Source organism: Dryas octopetala, chromosome 2, assembly GCF_963921425.1.
Source record: "Dryas octopetala chromosome 2, drDryOcto1.1, whole genome shotgun sequence".
In the NCBI taxonomy this organism is placed as follows: domain Eukaryota; kingdom Viridiplantae; phylum Streptophyta; class Magnoliopsida; order Rosales; family Rosaceae; genus Dryas; species Dryas octopetala.
This window is the reverse complement of record NC_141367.1, coordinates 30,320,891-30,334,643: the sequence shown is the minus strand read 5'-3', so window position 1 is coordinate 30,334,643 and position 13,753 is coordinate 30,320,891. Positions and strand designations below refer to the sequence as shown.

At 38.1% G+C, this 13,753-nt stretch overlaps 2 protein-coding genes across 2 annotated transcripts; both read right to left on the bottom strand.

Moving 5' to 3' along the window:
• Positions 1-227: 227 nt before the first annotated feature.
• Positions 228-9,065, bottom strand: LOC147295521 (DEA(D/H)-box RNA helicase family protein). The gene is made up of 19 exons (XM_086231562.1): positions 8,532-9,065; positions 8,034-8,188; positions 7,871-7,958; positions 7,285-7,527; positions 6,331-6,426; positions 5,869-6,057; positions 5,583-5,742; positions 5,370-5,500; positions 4,903-5,070; positions 4,548-4,820; positions 4,130-4,324; positions 3,759-3,962; positions 3,539-3,608; positions 3,263-3,411; positions 2,546-2,851; positions 2,124-2,183; positions 1,884-2,036; positions 1,592-1,702; positions 228-1,401 (listed from the first exon to the last, which is right to left on the bottom strand). Exons 1-19 carry the CDS (start codon positions 8,961-8,963, stop codon positions 940-942), a joined length of 3,645 nt encoding a protein of 1,214 aa, XP_086087688.1. The 5' UTR covers positions 8,964-9,065; the 3' UTR covers positions 228-939.
• A 1,099-nt stretch (positions 9,066-10,164) lies between these two features.
• PDE345 (Aldolase superfamily protein) lies at positions 10,165-13,367 on the bottom strand. The gene is made up of 6 exons (XM_086230504.1): positions 13,092-13,367; positions 12,203-12,472; positions 11,963-12,072; positions 11,758-11,848; positions 10,869-11,138; positions 10,165-10,720 (listed from the first exon to the last, which is right to left on the bottom strand). Exons 1-6 carry the CDS (start codon positions 13,251-13,253, stop codon positions 10,442-10,444), a joined length of 1,182 nt encoding a protein of 393 aa, XP_086086630.1. The 5' UTR covers positions 13,254-13,367; the 3' UTR covers positions 10,165-10,441.
• Positions 13,368-13,753: the final 386 nt, after the last annotated feature.

The window sequence follows — 13,753 nt, the reverse complement described above, 5'->3', positions numbered from 1 at the left end:
TCTACTTGTGTGGTCATGGGCAACTGAGCATGTATAATAGTATATAGGTCTCCTTCATCTTCCTCACCGCCTTTTATCTCTTAGTTTAATACCCTTGTCATAGTCTCATAGAGGCAAGAACTTGAGAGAGGCATACAAGTACCAAAAAAGTGAATAACTTTGACCATTCAGCTATGCCCAAACGTATTCAGTTTAAAATCATAGAAATCAGGAAACACAAAAAAAAAGGGACAACAGGTCTCAGATCCATCCAGAACACTTCGTTTTGGGGATGTAGACCGCAACTATATTATCGAAAAGATATTCAGAACCTTTCTGGAATTTACAAGGAGCTAGTTATTAACAAAAGGTGAAAAAAGATTACCACGCTTACACTACACATGCCTACTAACTATCCAAAACAATACTATTGTACAGCAAAATGCTAAAATCTGAGCTCATAATGGCGTAAGAAATCACCCGGTTTTACTTGCGAATGTGTGTGCTTATTTCTCCTTGATTCTTTTAACTACAGCTAACTACAATTTCACCTGTCCTGGATAAACTCTCCTGGTCACCATCGGTGTCATGATCCAAGTGCACACCCACTGAAATGGACAAAATAGGCCAATTCCAGTCCCCTCAAAACTTTAGCTCAGATGTAGCTCTATGTCACAAAGCAGATGATCCAACAATCCAAAATTAACCACAAACTCGGCATCTTTAGTACTATTTGCTGGTGATGTCTGATCAATTATGGATTTTAAAGAATGTGGAAATGAGGTCAGATCTGCTGGCTTTTAAGTGATAATGATGCCCAACCTTTACTGTTTCCTGAGGCAGGTAGTAGTAAGTCGGACATTGTGACCACATTGATTTTCAAGGCATTCCCAAGCACCACCGGTTGTGCACAGCTGCCCTCTCATAAAGTTCTCTTTGGCAAAGTTGGCTCATAGTAGTTTAATTATGATCCGTTTTGCTTTTCTTCAACAACATTGACATGTGATTGATGTACTCATGGCCCATTTGTGTTCCACTCACCAGCCACTGAATGGCCTCAGCTGCTGCATCTTTTTCTGCACTCTTCTTGTTATTACAAGGCTGCCCCAAAATTTGCATTCCATTGAACTCCACTGTAGCTCGGAACTGGCTGTTTTTCAGCTGCTTAGTTTTGTAGGTAGGTGCAGCATATCCTGCCCTTGTAAGCAATGTCTGGAGCTGACTCTTCGAATTATCACCCCCAGGTCCACTTTCCGTTCTTGAAACCAAGGCTGGCTGTGGTGCCACCACAGGTGGCTTTGAGGGTACAACGACCTGGCGGCCAAATACAAATCGACCATCACTTTGATCCTCCGAGAGCAGCAACCGCAATGCAGAAAGGAGTTCATGATGGAAGTGAATGTCCATCCTGGGGTTCAGTAGCTGCCCAGTATCGCCAGAATTAAAATTAGCCAGAGTTAACAAGCAGACAAAAATATATTCAAAACCCACTTCAAGGTGCGATTGGGAAAATAAAGTAGCAAGGGATCCAGAAATAAAAAAGATACTAAAAAAACAAAAACAAAATTCCATCAGGTTAAGAGAAAGTAGGTTTCTTCATAGTTTCACTTACTTTGGTTTGAATTAACTCATCAAGTTCCCTCCTTAAACATTGATACATATCTGCTATGGCAGGTTTCATGAAGAATTCCAAATATCCTCCCAACATTTTCAAGTGTCCATCCTGCCAGAACAGGAATACAGTCCCATTATGTCAATCGTAGATAACAACAAAAAAAGAACAAAAAGAAAAAGAAGGAACAACAGCAATAACAGAAAACAAAAACAACAACAACAATAATCAAGCATGCATTGGTTTGCAGTTTGCACAGTCCAGTAGCAAACACCAGAAACAAACTACTTACGGTATCCCCTTTTGAAAAGCTTCCACCAAATAGGAGGAGCACTGAATCAGACACAGCTGTTGAATCCCGTAGGAAAACAGAGTTCACTTTTATCTTCTCATTGAAAACCAGCCATGGATATGGAATTTTAGATTCCCGAGCATTGACAGAGTTCTAGGCAAACGACAAAGAACAGAAAATCAAACTGACACGTAATCAAGGGCATTACTTTATATTGATGAGATGAACAAGAATGCTTACCGAGTATAGCAGCACCTGGCCATCCTCCATAGTTTTCAGCGAAAATGACTTTTCATTGTGCTGCATATCCATTTATGTCAGTCCTCAAGAAAATCATACAAGAGGAAATGAATCATATAATGCATATTGGGACAAATCAAATTAAATATATATATATATACACACACAACAAACAGACACTGGCACAATATTTTGCCAATTGAGGACCATGTAGCCAAACTGTGGTTGATAAAGCATTTTTAATTACTTCCTATGACTATCGTAAGTTTACTTCCCAATTTGATTTAAAAAGCCTGTATTCATCATGGCGTAAACATGATGAATACTAGATGGAGGAGATTGACAGCATCAAGAACTTAGAGAAATAATTAGAAAATATTATAACCTAACGAAAACACGGGAAAAAAAAGCGCCATGCTTACCACAACAGAGCAAATTCCAGGATACAGGCCATAGCAAATGACTGCACGGATGAGATGCTCATCATAGCTCCATGCATTATAGGTGGTTGTGTAGGCATCAACAAGATCAGTATCTTTGAGCAAAGAGAAGAACTCCTTCCTAAGGGAATCAATAGCTTTCATCGATTGTGCTGAAAGAAAATTCTTCCAGCAGTAGTCATATCCAGCAAAGTCTCTTTCAGCAACCTTCCAGCCCTCATAGGCCCGCACAAGTGCAAGGTGATCACTGTAATCTCGGGAAAACTGAGATTTTGCAGCCTCTGCAAGCTACAAAGACAAACAAATACAATAATAAACACAATAATAATAATTTTTATTACTAATATTATTAATGATAATGACATCGAGGCCACATTATGAATTTGATACATGAACACGAATACTAATCTATTTGGAAGGTGATTCATAATGTATTGTTGAGTTGCTCGTACAAAAAAGAAACTTAAGAAATTATTTATAAGGAAAAAGAATGATACCTAATTACAACATAAACAAAGAATTAAAATAAACCAATCCAGCCAGTACAGATAAGCATGCTGTCTGTCAATACAGTTAAGGAAGCAACAAAAGTTAAACAAGCACATCAAATTACAGTTCAATCCTTTGCCTCCAATTCTAACCAAGAAATAAAGAGCATGCTACAATCCTTAATACAATAAAATTGGAGAGATGACTTACATCTTTCTTGTCAAAAGGTGTTAAGAAAGGATCTCTGACACTAAGGCCAGAAACAATAGTCAAAACTGGATCTAGACAGTTGAAGATGGCGCCTACCAAGAGCATCTTTCCAAGTTTTGGCTCCACAGGAAGCATAGTTAGATAGCGTCCTGTCAAGTGACTTAGACTGCATGAGGCTTATTGTTCTAGAAAAAAACAATACCTCAGCCATTACAGAGAGTTGCAAGTATCAAAATGCATAATTAAAATATTACAAAAAGTTATAACTCTTCCCACCTAAAACAGTCAGATTCTCATTCTCATCCAAGGCCCCAATGATCTTTAAATACTCAACGGCATTTTGCACCTATGAAAAATAATAAGAACCAAAATGTGAATTGCAGCTGAGAAGCAAAGTGATAAGTGTCTAAGGGAAGTAAGAAAAAGACTAGATCGTAGATTTTGGCAGATTGAAGTTAAATAGCATTAGGTAGAGAAATATTAAATTGACTTTTACCGCGAGTAACTCCGGTGACTGCAAAGCCCTAGATAAGAACTCAGAAATACTTCCGAGTTTTAAACTTTTTATTTGCAGACAAAGAGACTGCAGAGGTGTCCTCAAAATTTCTGGCAATTGGTACTCTGCAAATGCATCATATACACATCTAGGATAGAGACGGTAACATTCCCCAGGTTGAACACGTCCAGCTCTTCCCCTTCTCTACAATATATAAGCACAGAGGAATGCAAAGTCATTAATCAACGAAAAGACTGAAACTTAACATGTACTGAACGTTAACCGCCAGGAAAATCAAAGTTAATTATACTGCCAGTTCATATTAATTTTCATCTAAGAGACCAAAATCTTCAGCCAGAACACATCCTTACTTGTTGGGCAGAAACCTTGGATATCCAGGAAGGAAGCAAACAAGGAGTATTATTCAGTGCATCATATGAAGTCTCTTTTGCCTTTCCACAATCAAGAACAAAAACAACGTCATTAATTGTGATACTTGTCTCGGCAATATTAGTAGCCAGCACAATTTTCCTCACTCCATCCTCAGGCTCATCAAATATTAACCTCTGCATGCAGTCAACATAGAAACAATAAAATATAAGAGAGAACACAATAGAAAATTTGCAAGAAAAGTAAATTCAGTAGTAATTCCTTCATTCAACATAGATAACATACAAAGCAACTGTGCAGGATGGAATACAATAGGTGAAAAAGAAATATGACAGCATCAATGTATGCAGACAAATTATGCCAGTGATTGTACAATTCATCAGGACACCCAAAAATTACCTGCTCAGAACTGGCCATAGAGCCATGGCATGCTAGCAACAGGACTCGGCTGGGATCACCTAAGAGAGGATTAGCATGCAACTTTTCCTTCAGAGAACTGATGTCATCCCACCCAGTCATAAAAAGTAGAATGGCGCCAGGCCTTTCATTCTCACAGATATTGCATAAAATATACTCTATGAGATTAAATCCGATACAATCAGGATTCCAACATGCTAGAGATTCCCGAGTCTGGGGACTATACCCCTTAAAATCAGCCGCCTTGAGTGCATCCTGAATACATTCCAGGTAGGCACAAATAAGAAGACACAAAAAATGAAAAAGGACAAAAGAGTTTACGCAATAATTTGCGTACCTCTACAACAGATGCAATTTGGCTTTTCCTCTTTCTTGGTGCCTGTTTGCTCATTTTCCACATCTTTTCTTGACCATAATCATCAATCTGATTGTATGGAGTTAATCTGCAACCTGTAATTTCCAGAACATCCTCCAGAAAATGGGTTCGAACTGGGTAGGTAAAACCCTAATTTAGAAGGGGAGGGGGGTGGGACGAAAAATAGAAAACCATATCAGATCACTATTGTTTGTCCTCTGCAATCAACATTAAGACACAACTTCCCCAAGGTAAATAACCTTGTTGTAAACTGGAATCAAAACAAAAGTGTAAAAAATATCCAAAAAAAATGGCCTGACGTTTGAACGGCAAGGGAACCCACAAACCAGGATCCCCTTAAGAAGCTCTGTATATATATACATATCAAAAATATTCTGTTATTCATCCGTGGACGGAGAATACACTACTCACTGGAAATTTTAACTTACTGGGAGGTGAATGATCTGAGCCCTACCAAAGTAGGATGCGAAAAGCTCAGAATCTAGTGTTGCACTCATCAGAATCAGCCTCAGTTCTGGACGACGAGGAAGGAGATCCTTGAGAACAATGAGAAGAAAATCTGGCACCAAATGATTAGTGAGAAATCAGACTTCATCATCCAAAATTAAAGCCTCAATCTATCCCTAATTAACATTCATTACCCTCATTCATTCCGCGTTCATGAATTTCATCCACAATGACATGAGTTACACCTTTCAAATTTCCATCAACTAGCAATCTTCTCAACAAAATGCCAGTGGTGCAAAAGAGAAGGTGGGTGTCCCTCCCTTTCATACCCTCTAACCGAACCTTATATCCAACCTAAGAAGAAGGAAACCAAGAAAAAGGTCAAATTTAAAGAGAGAAAAAAAATCCTAAAAAAGTTTGTTTATCACAACAGAAACAATTATTTGAGCATGTAGCCCATTGAAATTGAGGAGAACTCACTGATTCACCCAATTTCTCCCCCCTCTCTGAAGCAACTCTTTCAGAAACGGACATAGCAGATATTCGTCTAGGCTGTGTACATATAATACTACAAGCAGCTCCACGAACAGCTTCTATCTCAGATTCTAAAATGAATTGTGGAATTTGTGTGGTCTTGCCACAGCCAGTTTCACCTGATATGATAACAACCTACAAATGCAAAATTATACTCATCATAATGCTATTGTCTCATGTGTTCAATACGATGTGACAAAATAATTGAAGGTTACAGGCTACAATAGCATAATCAAATATAAAGAATTGAATTGTTACATATATCCCTGATTACAGAAAAACAACTACCAAATTGTAGAAGCAGGACCAAAGTCAGAATCACACTCCTGCATAACTTGGGGATATGAATTTTCCAGACAAAGTAAAAAAAAATATTTTTTTGAAGAAAACATCAAAACAATGATTAACCTGATTCTCTGAAATTGCTGTCAACAACGCATCCTTCTGTTTATAAGCAGGGAGACTTCTACGAAATTGCAGCATTTTTCTACCTTCAGGAGATTCCTGTAAGAAAATAAGAAAAATATCACAGATGTAAAAAACATGATTCATCTTATAACTGAATGACAATCATGCTGAGGGAAACGAGATAAATGACTTGCTAATTTAATATCTAGATTTAATAAAGACTTAAGTACTATTTTGGTCATCCAACTTTGTAAGGAATTTCCAATTTCCAAATCACTTCAATGTGGTCCCTAGCCCTAGATTCCATTTACAAGGTCAGACAGAAAACAATGACGTGTAAAAATCATTGGTACAAATGTCCAAGTACGCCAACACAACCGAACTAGTAATGGCACAACTTAATTATAGTTTGGTCCTTATTAATAAGAGAAAAAGAAGAAAAAGTAAAAATTGAAACCAACAGACCGAACATGTCTATGCTTAAGAAAAATCGAAGCCAAACTACTAATATTGAAACTAACTGACCCTTAACTGTACTTTTTTTGTTTAACATTGGGTGCACATGTTGGGCATTGTTATCACATAGACACATACAAAAAGGTTAAAGTTTTTCATTCATCAACTGCAACCCATTACACCCTAAGGAAAGGCTATATTGCCAAAAATTCAAGGATACTCACTCTACAAATCATTTTTGCGAGTTCGTAACTATTAGGCAAAGACCATAGAGAAATCAGTTGATTATTAATTACAGAAAATAACTACCAATAGAGTTAGCTTAGTCAACACAAATTCAAGTAATCTTTTTATGCAAAATGACTAGTAAGACACAAGAAAGAAACATATAATGACACTATTTAGTCCTGAAATAAAAATAATCAAAAGATATGCTTCAAGATAAATAATAGAAACAAAAACAAGATATGGTTACACATATTTCAAGGTAAGATAAACCTGCCAAGCTTGTTGCTTATCACACAGCTGCAAGCTTCTCCGCCGAAGAATTTTTTCCATCACAACCTTACTAGATGGCAGTGGTTCAGGTTGCTCAAAAAGCCCTTCATCAGTACCAATACTGCCACTACTGCTTGATCTCGAAAAGGAATCTGGAACACTTTCCTTAGTCCTAGACTTCTGAGAAAGGAATTCTCCAACATAGGCCTCAACTCTCCTCAGCAACCCAAGAGGTAATGTCACCTTTCAATTTTAAAAAACTTCACTTAGATACTTAAGGAACATGTACTAAAATTACAAAGAACTCACGCATTTGAAAACATCATCAGTTGGGGAAGCCATCCTATGCTCCTAGCTAATACTTATATTTTAAAAGTCAAAAACTAATCTATTGGAACTAAATAAAACAAGAAGCATCAAGTGAGATAGTGGAGCACATGGAAGGACGAAAATGTGGGTCGTCAATAAAAGGAATCTCTGTTAGCACTAGTACTCAAGGTGTTAAAGGCAGCATGTTTTTGTATGAATTAAGATTACATTAAACAGAAAAGTCAGCATTTAATGAAACAAAACAATAAGGTATTACCTCTCTCTGAGGGCGCCTATCATCCAGGTCAAATCTGTAGTTTGGCAGTGGGACCTTACTAAAGACAGCAACTTTCGCATATAGATGGCTGACAATAAATTCTTTTAAGCAGACTTTTCCGAAATTATTCAAACACTTACTCGCAGAGAAAAACCAAAGTTACCTGTAAAGCCCCATTCTGCTTGCCAAAGCGGCTATTTTCTCAAAATCACGTCTATCCTTTTTCTCCCTCGAAACCAACTCTTGCTTCTTGTCATCGCGTAACAGCATGCTTAACTTCCGTTTCCACTCATCAATGTTATCCAATGAGGAAGCACCCTGTGTCAGAAATATTAAGATAAACAAATTCCATAAACATTTACATCTGTTAGAGTCTTAAAGATCACCATTCTTATAACTTTAAACTGAATCGGAAATCTTATTACTAAAAAAAGACAACATGCCTTGGTATCATAATAAGTGTAGTAAAATGGTAAGCTAAAAATCAACTTAAGATGTAATGAGTTGAAAAGATAAATTAGAAGTAAAACAGCCAACAACCACTTCAAACTTCACTAACTGAGCCTTAACTCAAACCCAATTACCATTTCACACTCAGAAAAGTTACCACAAACTCCCAACTAACAACTATACATACACAAATATGCATATATATTCTCACCGGATGGGATGAGAACTCAAATTCTCGATCGGAGACTTCCTCGTAAACGCCGTCGTCGTAAGCAGAATTGTGGTGAAACTTGGGCTTCTGAAGCTGTTCCTGGTGCTGATGCTGCTGAGTCTGGAAGTAGGTAAGAGTGCCACTGGTGCTCCTGCGGTTCAGAGCAGCACTACTCTGGTGGTTGGTCTCGCGAAGCTTGGAGGCAATTGAGGCAGCAGATGTGTAATTAGGGCTGGTGATGACGGAGCGGAGGCGGTGGTGGGGAGGCACGTAAACGGCGCCGTAGGAGGAAGGAGGCCGGTCCTTCATTGCGAGGAGTGAGAGAGATGGTTTGAGGAGGGCAAGGGGTCTGGAATGTGAAGGCGTGGAAGGGAATTGTAGAGAAGAAGGGGATGATGGGAGAAGGAGAAGAAGAAGAGATGGTGAGGGCATGCAAGGCCGGGCAGAAACTGAACGGCACGGAGGTGTGGCTCTTTTGGGGATCAGGGGAATGAGTTGTTTTCTGTCTGTTTCCTCAGAAACACAGACTGCTCAAGCCTTGGAGCTCAGGAAGACAACGGGAGACTCTACTACTTTTAATTTCAGTTCCGTGGGGCCACTGGCATAACATGAAACGATGACGTTGCTTTACAGTTTTCCCAACTTTTATAAATTCTACTTTTTATTTTGAAAGTTATAAATTCACTTTAGAATAGATTGAGACCGACCAAAACAACAAAAATTGGATTGAGAGAAAATTTTTTAAACACCCCTATTATTCCAACAATAATAAAAATGTCCTAATAGGCCGGTCTACTTGCAAAAATGCAGTAATAAGTCGGTCCACTCTAATAATTTTAGGACTCGATACGAAACTCAGGTGTTCATTGCTTTTTTGCTCGACAATGATAACCCCTGTCATTGTGTAATAGTGATTATAAGAAAAAAAGTTTTAAAGATATGACTTAAAATGATATACTTTTCATATTTTTTCTTATATTACATATCAAAAAATAATAAACTAACATAACATAAAATACAAAAATTTAAACTTATGTAGTCACATCCACCTTATATATCAGTATGTCACTATAAAGTTAATTAAAAAAAAAAAAAAAAGCACACTATATGAGGTATTGAGGTGTAATAGACTTACTTATCATTTACTGTTTTTTTTTTTGTAAATTTTTTATTCCAAACTTGTCCTTAAAAAATCAATACACAAAAAATAATAAGAATAAAACTAGAAAGGTTAGAGATATTTTAGAAACAAATTGTGTTTAGGGGGTTGGATTAGACCACTTTCTTAGAAATAGAGAATTGATTGAAGTTTAGTTTATACAAAATAATTTTTTCCGAGTAGATGCTCCTTAAAAACTCTCCAAACTCCAAGCAATTTAAAACCTTCTAAACTGAATCTAGCAACGAATGAAATATAACCTAAAATGCTGAAATGAAGATGGAAAATGGGGGAAAATTTAAAATACAAAGTAAGGGAAATAGCAATCCGTGAGCCGAACAATTTAACAGAGGGGTGATAGCTTGAAAATTGCTTTTGTAAGCTAAAACATTTCAGGGGAAGAATGAGAATCATCTCAAACTAGGGCTTTTATACTTCTGTTCTCAGATTTTAACTAGACCGAAATTAAGGAAATTAAGGAACAATCTCAAGAATCATATAACACTTTAAGAAACATAATTTTGTGACGACAGAAATACTTTCACTACTCCCACCTTCATAAGATACAGTTTGAAAAACATATCCTTCCTCACCTGTCTTATTCAAGCTCTCAAGTCTTGTAGTGGGGGAAAGGAAATGAAAAAGCTTTTATAGTAGCAAGTCTCCTCATCATACATAGCTAACACCAAAAAAATGCTGCAAATTACACCTTTTCAAATGCCAGGAGGCATGAATTGCCTCAGACACTGGCTTAGTACGTATAGCCCTTGACGAACATTCCTTTCTTGGCATCCTCGTTCTCCCCCTCAGCAGAGTACCTCCCAAGCTGAGCCAAGGAGTTCGCCTTCGCTCGCACCAAAAGTGACTTTTGTGCATCTTCCACATTCTCAGGGCGTCCTTGCCATGTCTTTAGAACAGAGTTCTGCAGGGCACGAGCATACGAGAAGGAAACATGCCATGGGTTGGGGCTTTGGTTCATTGCATTCAGGTTGAGGGTTGCTTCTACTTCAGACTGCCCTCCAGACAAAAACTGAGACGTAAACGGATCAGTTATCAATCAATCACCATGCAACAAGGCAAACTGAGATTTTATATCAGTCTCTATTAGTCTCTCATAAAACAATGGAGGAATCACGTATCAGTTTAAAATTATTGCAAAAGGGATCATGCAATCTTACCATGATTCCAGGAACTGCAGGAGGAACCCTCCTTTTAAGCAAATTGAGTGTATATTTGGCAATGGTCTCTGGAGAAGCCTTTTCCTTGTGTTCAGCCCCTGGGGTTACCATGCTGGGCTTAAGAAGGATTCCTTCAAACACCACATTGTTTTCAGCCAAATAATAGAAGACTTCTGCCCAGACCTTCTCTGCCACGTCAAGTGTCCTTTCTATTGGGTGGTCCCCATCAAGAAGAATCTCAGGCTCCACAATGGGCACAAGACCATTGTCCTGAACATGATGGTATAGCAATGAATCATAATATGTTTCATAACAATGACCAATGGGGAAAGAATAGAAGCTTAAAAAACAACTTGAGATAACATGTTAAATGAGGAAAACAAAGTCTATTAAAAAATACCTGCTTATTCGTTGTTAATTAGATTTTAAACTAAAAGACAAAATAAGTTTCCAAGCTTTCCAAATAAAAATAAATAAAAAAAGATTTAAACCAGGCAGATTGATTCAAAAACCAACCATAAAACTAAGATAAATTCTGCCAAAACAAAGGTGACCTCAAGACAGCATCTTACAATACTTTTAAGTTTTAACAATGAAATTGCGTATATTTTTAGGTTGGCTGAAACTTACCTTCAGAAACTCAGTAGTTACATGAGTATTGGAAAGTAAAGTTAATGGGGGTAAAAACATTTACATCATAAAGAGCTAGTAAATTTGAACCAAACTCTTTAATTTTCCCACTATACAAAGGTCATCCATAACAAAGAGAAAAGACACTAGAGATAAAAATCTTTAATTTTCAGGATAGCAATAAAATTCTAACACTCTTACTCCGCTAAACAACGTTTGGCCAAATTCAACTAGCGTAGCTCTGTAAAAGTGAACAAACCTGAGAAATGGCAGCATAACGTGCAAGTCCCCATGCAGCTTCCTTAACAGCCAGAGCAGAAGGACCACAAGGAATGCTAACAACTGTGCGCCTGCATATTTCAAGGAGGAGACACTTGGATAAATTTATGTGTCAAATAGAATGCCCAGACAAATGATAGAAATCTGACAAGGCAGGTGTCAACAAGAAATATTAATTGACTTACCATTTAGCAAAACGAGCACCTTGCTTGTAGTATTCAGCAGATCTTGAAGCCAATCCATCTAAGCCTTGGCACCAAGATTCATTGTTTGATCCTGGTAGGGGAACCAAACCCTGAAACCCAAATGATATGGGGTGAAAGGGCAACCCAAGAAGCACATGAATGACAATATAGGGATCTCACTCAAAGTACTCAACAGAATATTTGAAGCTATAAAACCCTCGCATTCTAGTTGCATCATACCTTATCAACTTTGATTCCAGGGACAATCTTCTGCTCACGCAAGCAATCCACAAATTTCTTCCCATCAGTTGTCGACTGGTAGAGTGTTTCCTCAAAAAGAATGGCACCAGAAATGTATTCACCAAGGCCAGGAGTGGTCAACAAAAGTTGCCTGTAAGCCTGTCGGTTAACCTCGGTATTGTCCAAGCCGATAGAATCTAACCTCTTTCCACAAGTTGCATTTGATTCATCAATGGCAAGGATACCACGACCAGGAGATGCAATAGTTTTCTATACCATCCGAAAAGAAACAAAAACAAGTTAAAAAAACAACAAGCTATATTGAGTTCATTGTTCAGTTTTTTACAGTTATATACCTATATATATATATATATATATAGCTTAAAAAGAACAAAGCACAATTGCCACTATATTAATTTTTAACTTTAAAGCTGTGACGGAGTGATAAATAAAATGAAACACAAGTAGCGTGACGAATCTGAAGATCAAACTTACATAGAAAGTGGAAATAAGAACTTCAATTCATAGTAATCAAATCGCATGTACGCTGAACATCTTAAGCACAATTTAGACCAGAAAACCAGTATTTTATTGGGTGACTCATTTATTTTCTTCTTTATAGAAAAAGACATAGGAACAGCTTAGTTCTATCCAGCCGTGAAATCTCAAAACATGCAAATCAGAATAAGCAAATCCAATCATATCACCGAAAAGTGACTCCTAATTAAAAAGTGATCGGTCTATTGAAGATTTGAAGGTTCGGGTTTTCAACCATCATTGAAATTGACAACAAAATCGAATTTCAACGAGAAAAATTCAAATCAACAGCAAATACATATATATGCTGAAATAGATTGGTGAATTAGGAGTAAGGTAAGAGAGGACGCACGGCGGTTTGGACGAGTTCGTCGGTGTAAGCCTTGGCTCTGATCGGGAGGGAGACTCGGCGAGTTGAGAAGCGCGTGGACGATCCCTGGCGCTGAGTGAAGGACTGTTGTCCGATCCACTGAGACGACGACGCATTAAGCTTCGCGAAACTTGAACAGGCCATGGCTGCTTCAAACAACGAAGGGGTCGACTGATTGTTTCGCGAGAAAATAGCTTCGTGGTTTGGTTAGGAGCCTTTTCTACTTGGTGTTTGGTGCGAGAGCGAAAGTGATATAAAACACTGTTTTTCTCGTAGACTCCGCACCTGGCTTTTCAAGTGGTAGTAGGACAAGGAACATGCGACACTACCAAACGTTCCTTATCGGGCTGTTATTTGCACACTCCTAAATTTCTTTTTACACACTATTTTTCTATTTTTTTCTCCTACACACCCCACACACTCATCTCAAATTCAAAACCTCTCAACACACACCTAACCCCATTACCAAAATACCCTCATTTCATTACACACTCACACACCCCATCTCTCTCTTTCCCTCTCTCTCTTTCTCTGTCAACACACACCGGCGCAGCACCACCCCCTACATGCGCCACTCTGCTGCACCACCCTCTCATTCTCTTTCTCCTCCCTGCTGCACCACCCTCCCCGCGCCCACCACCATG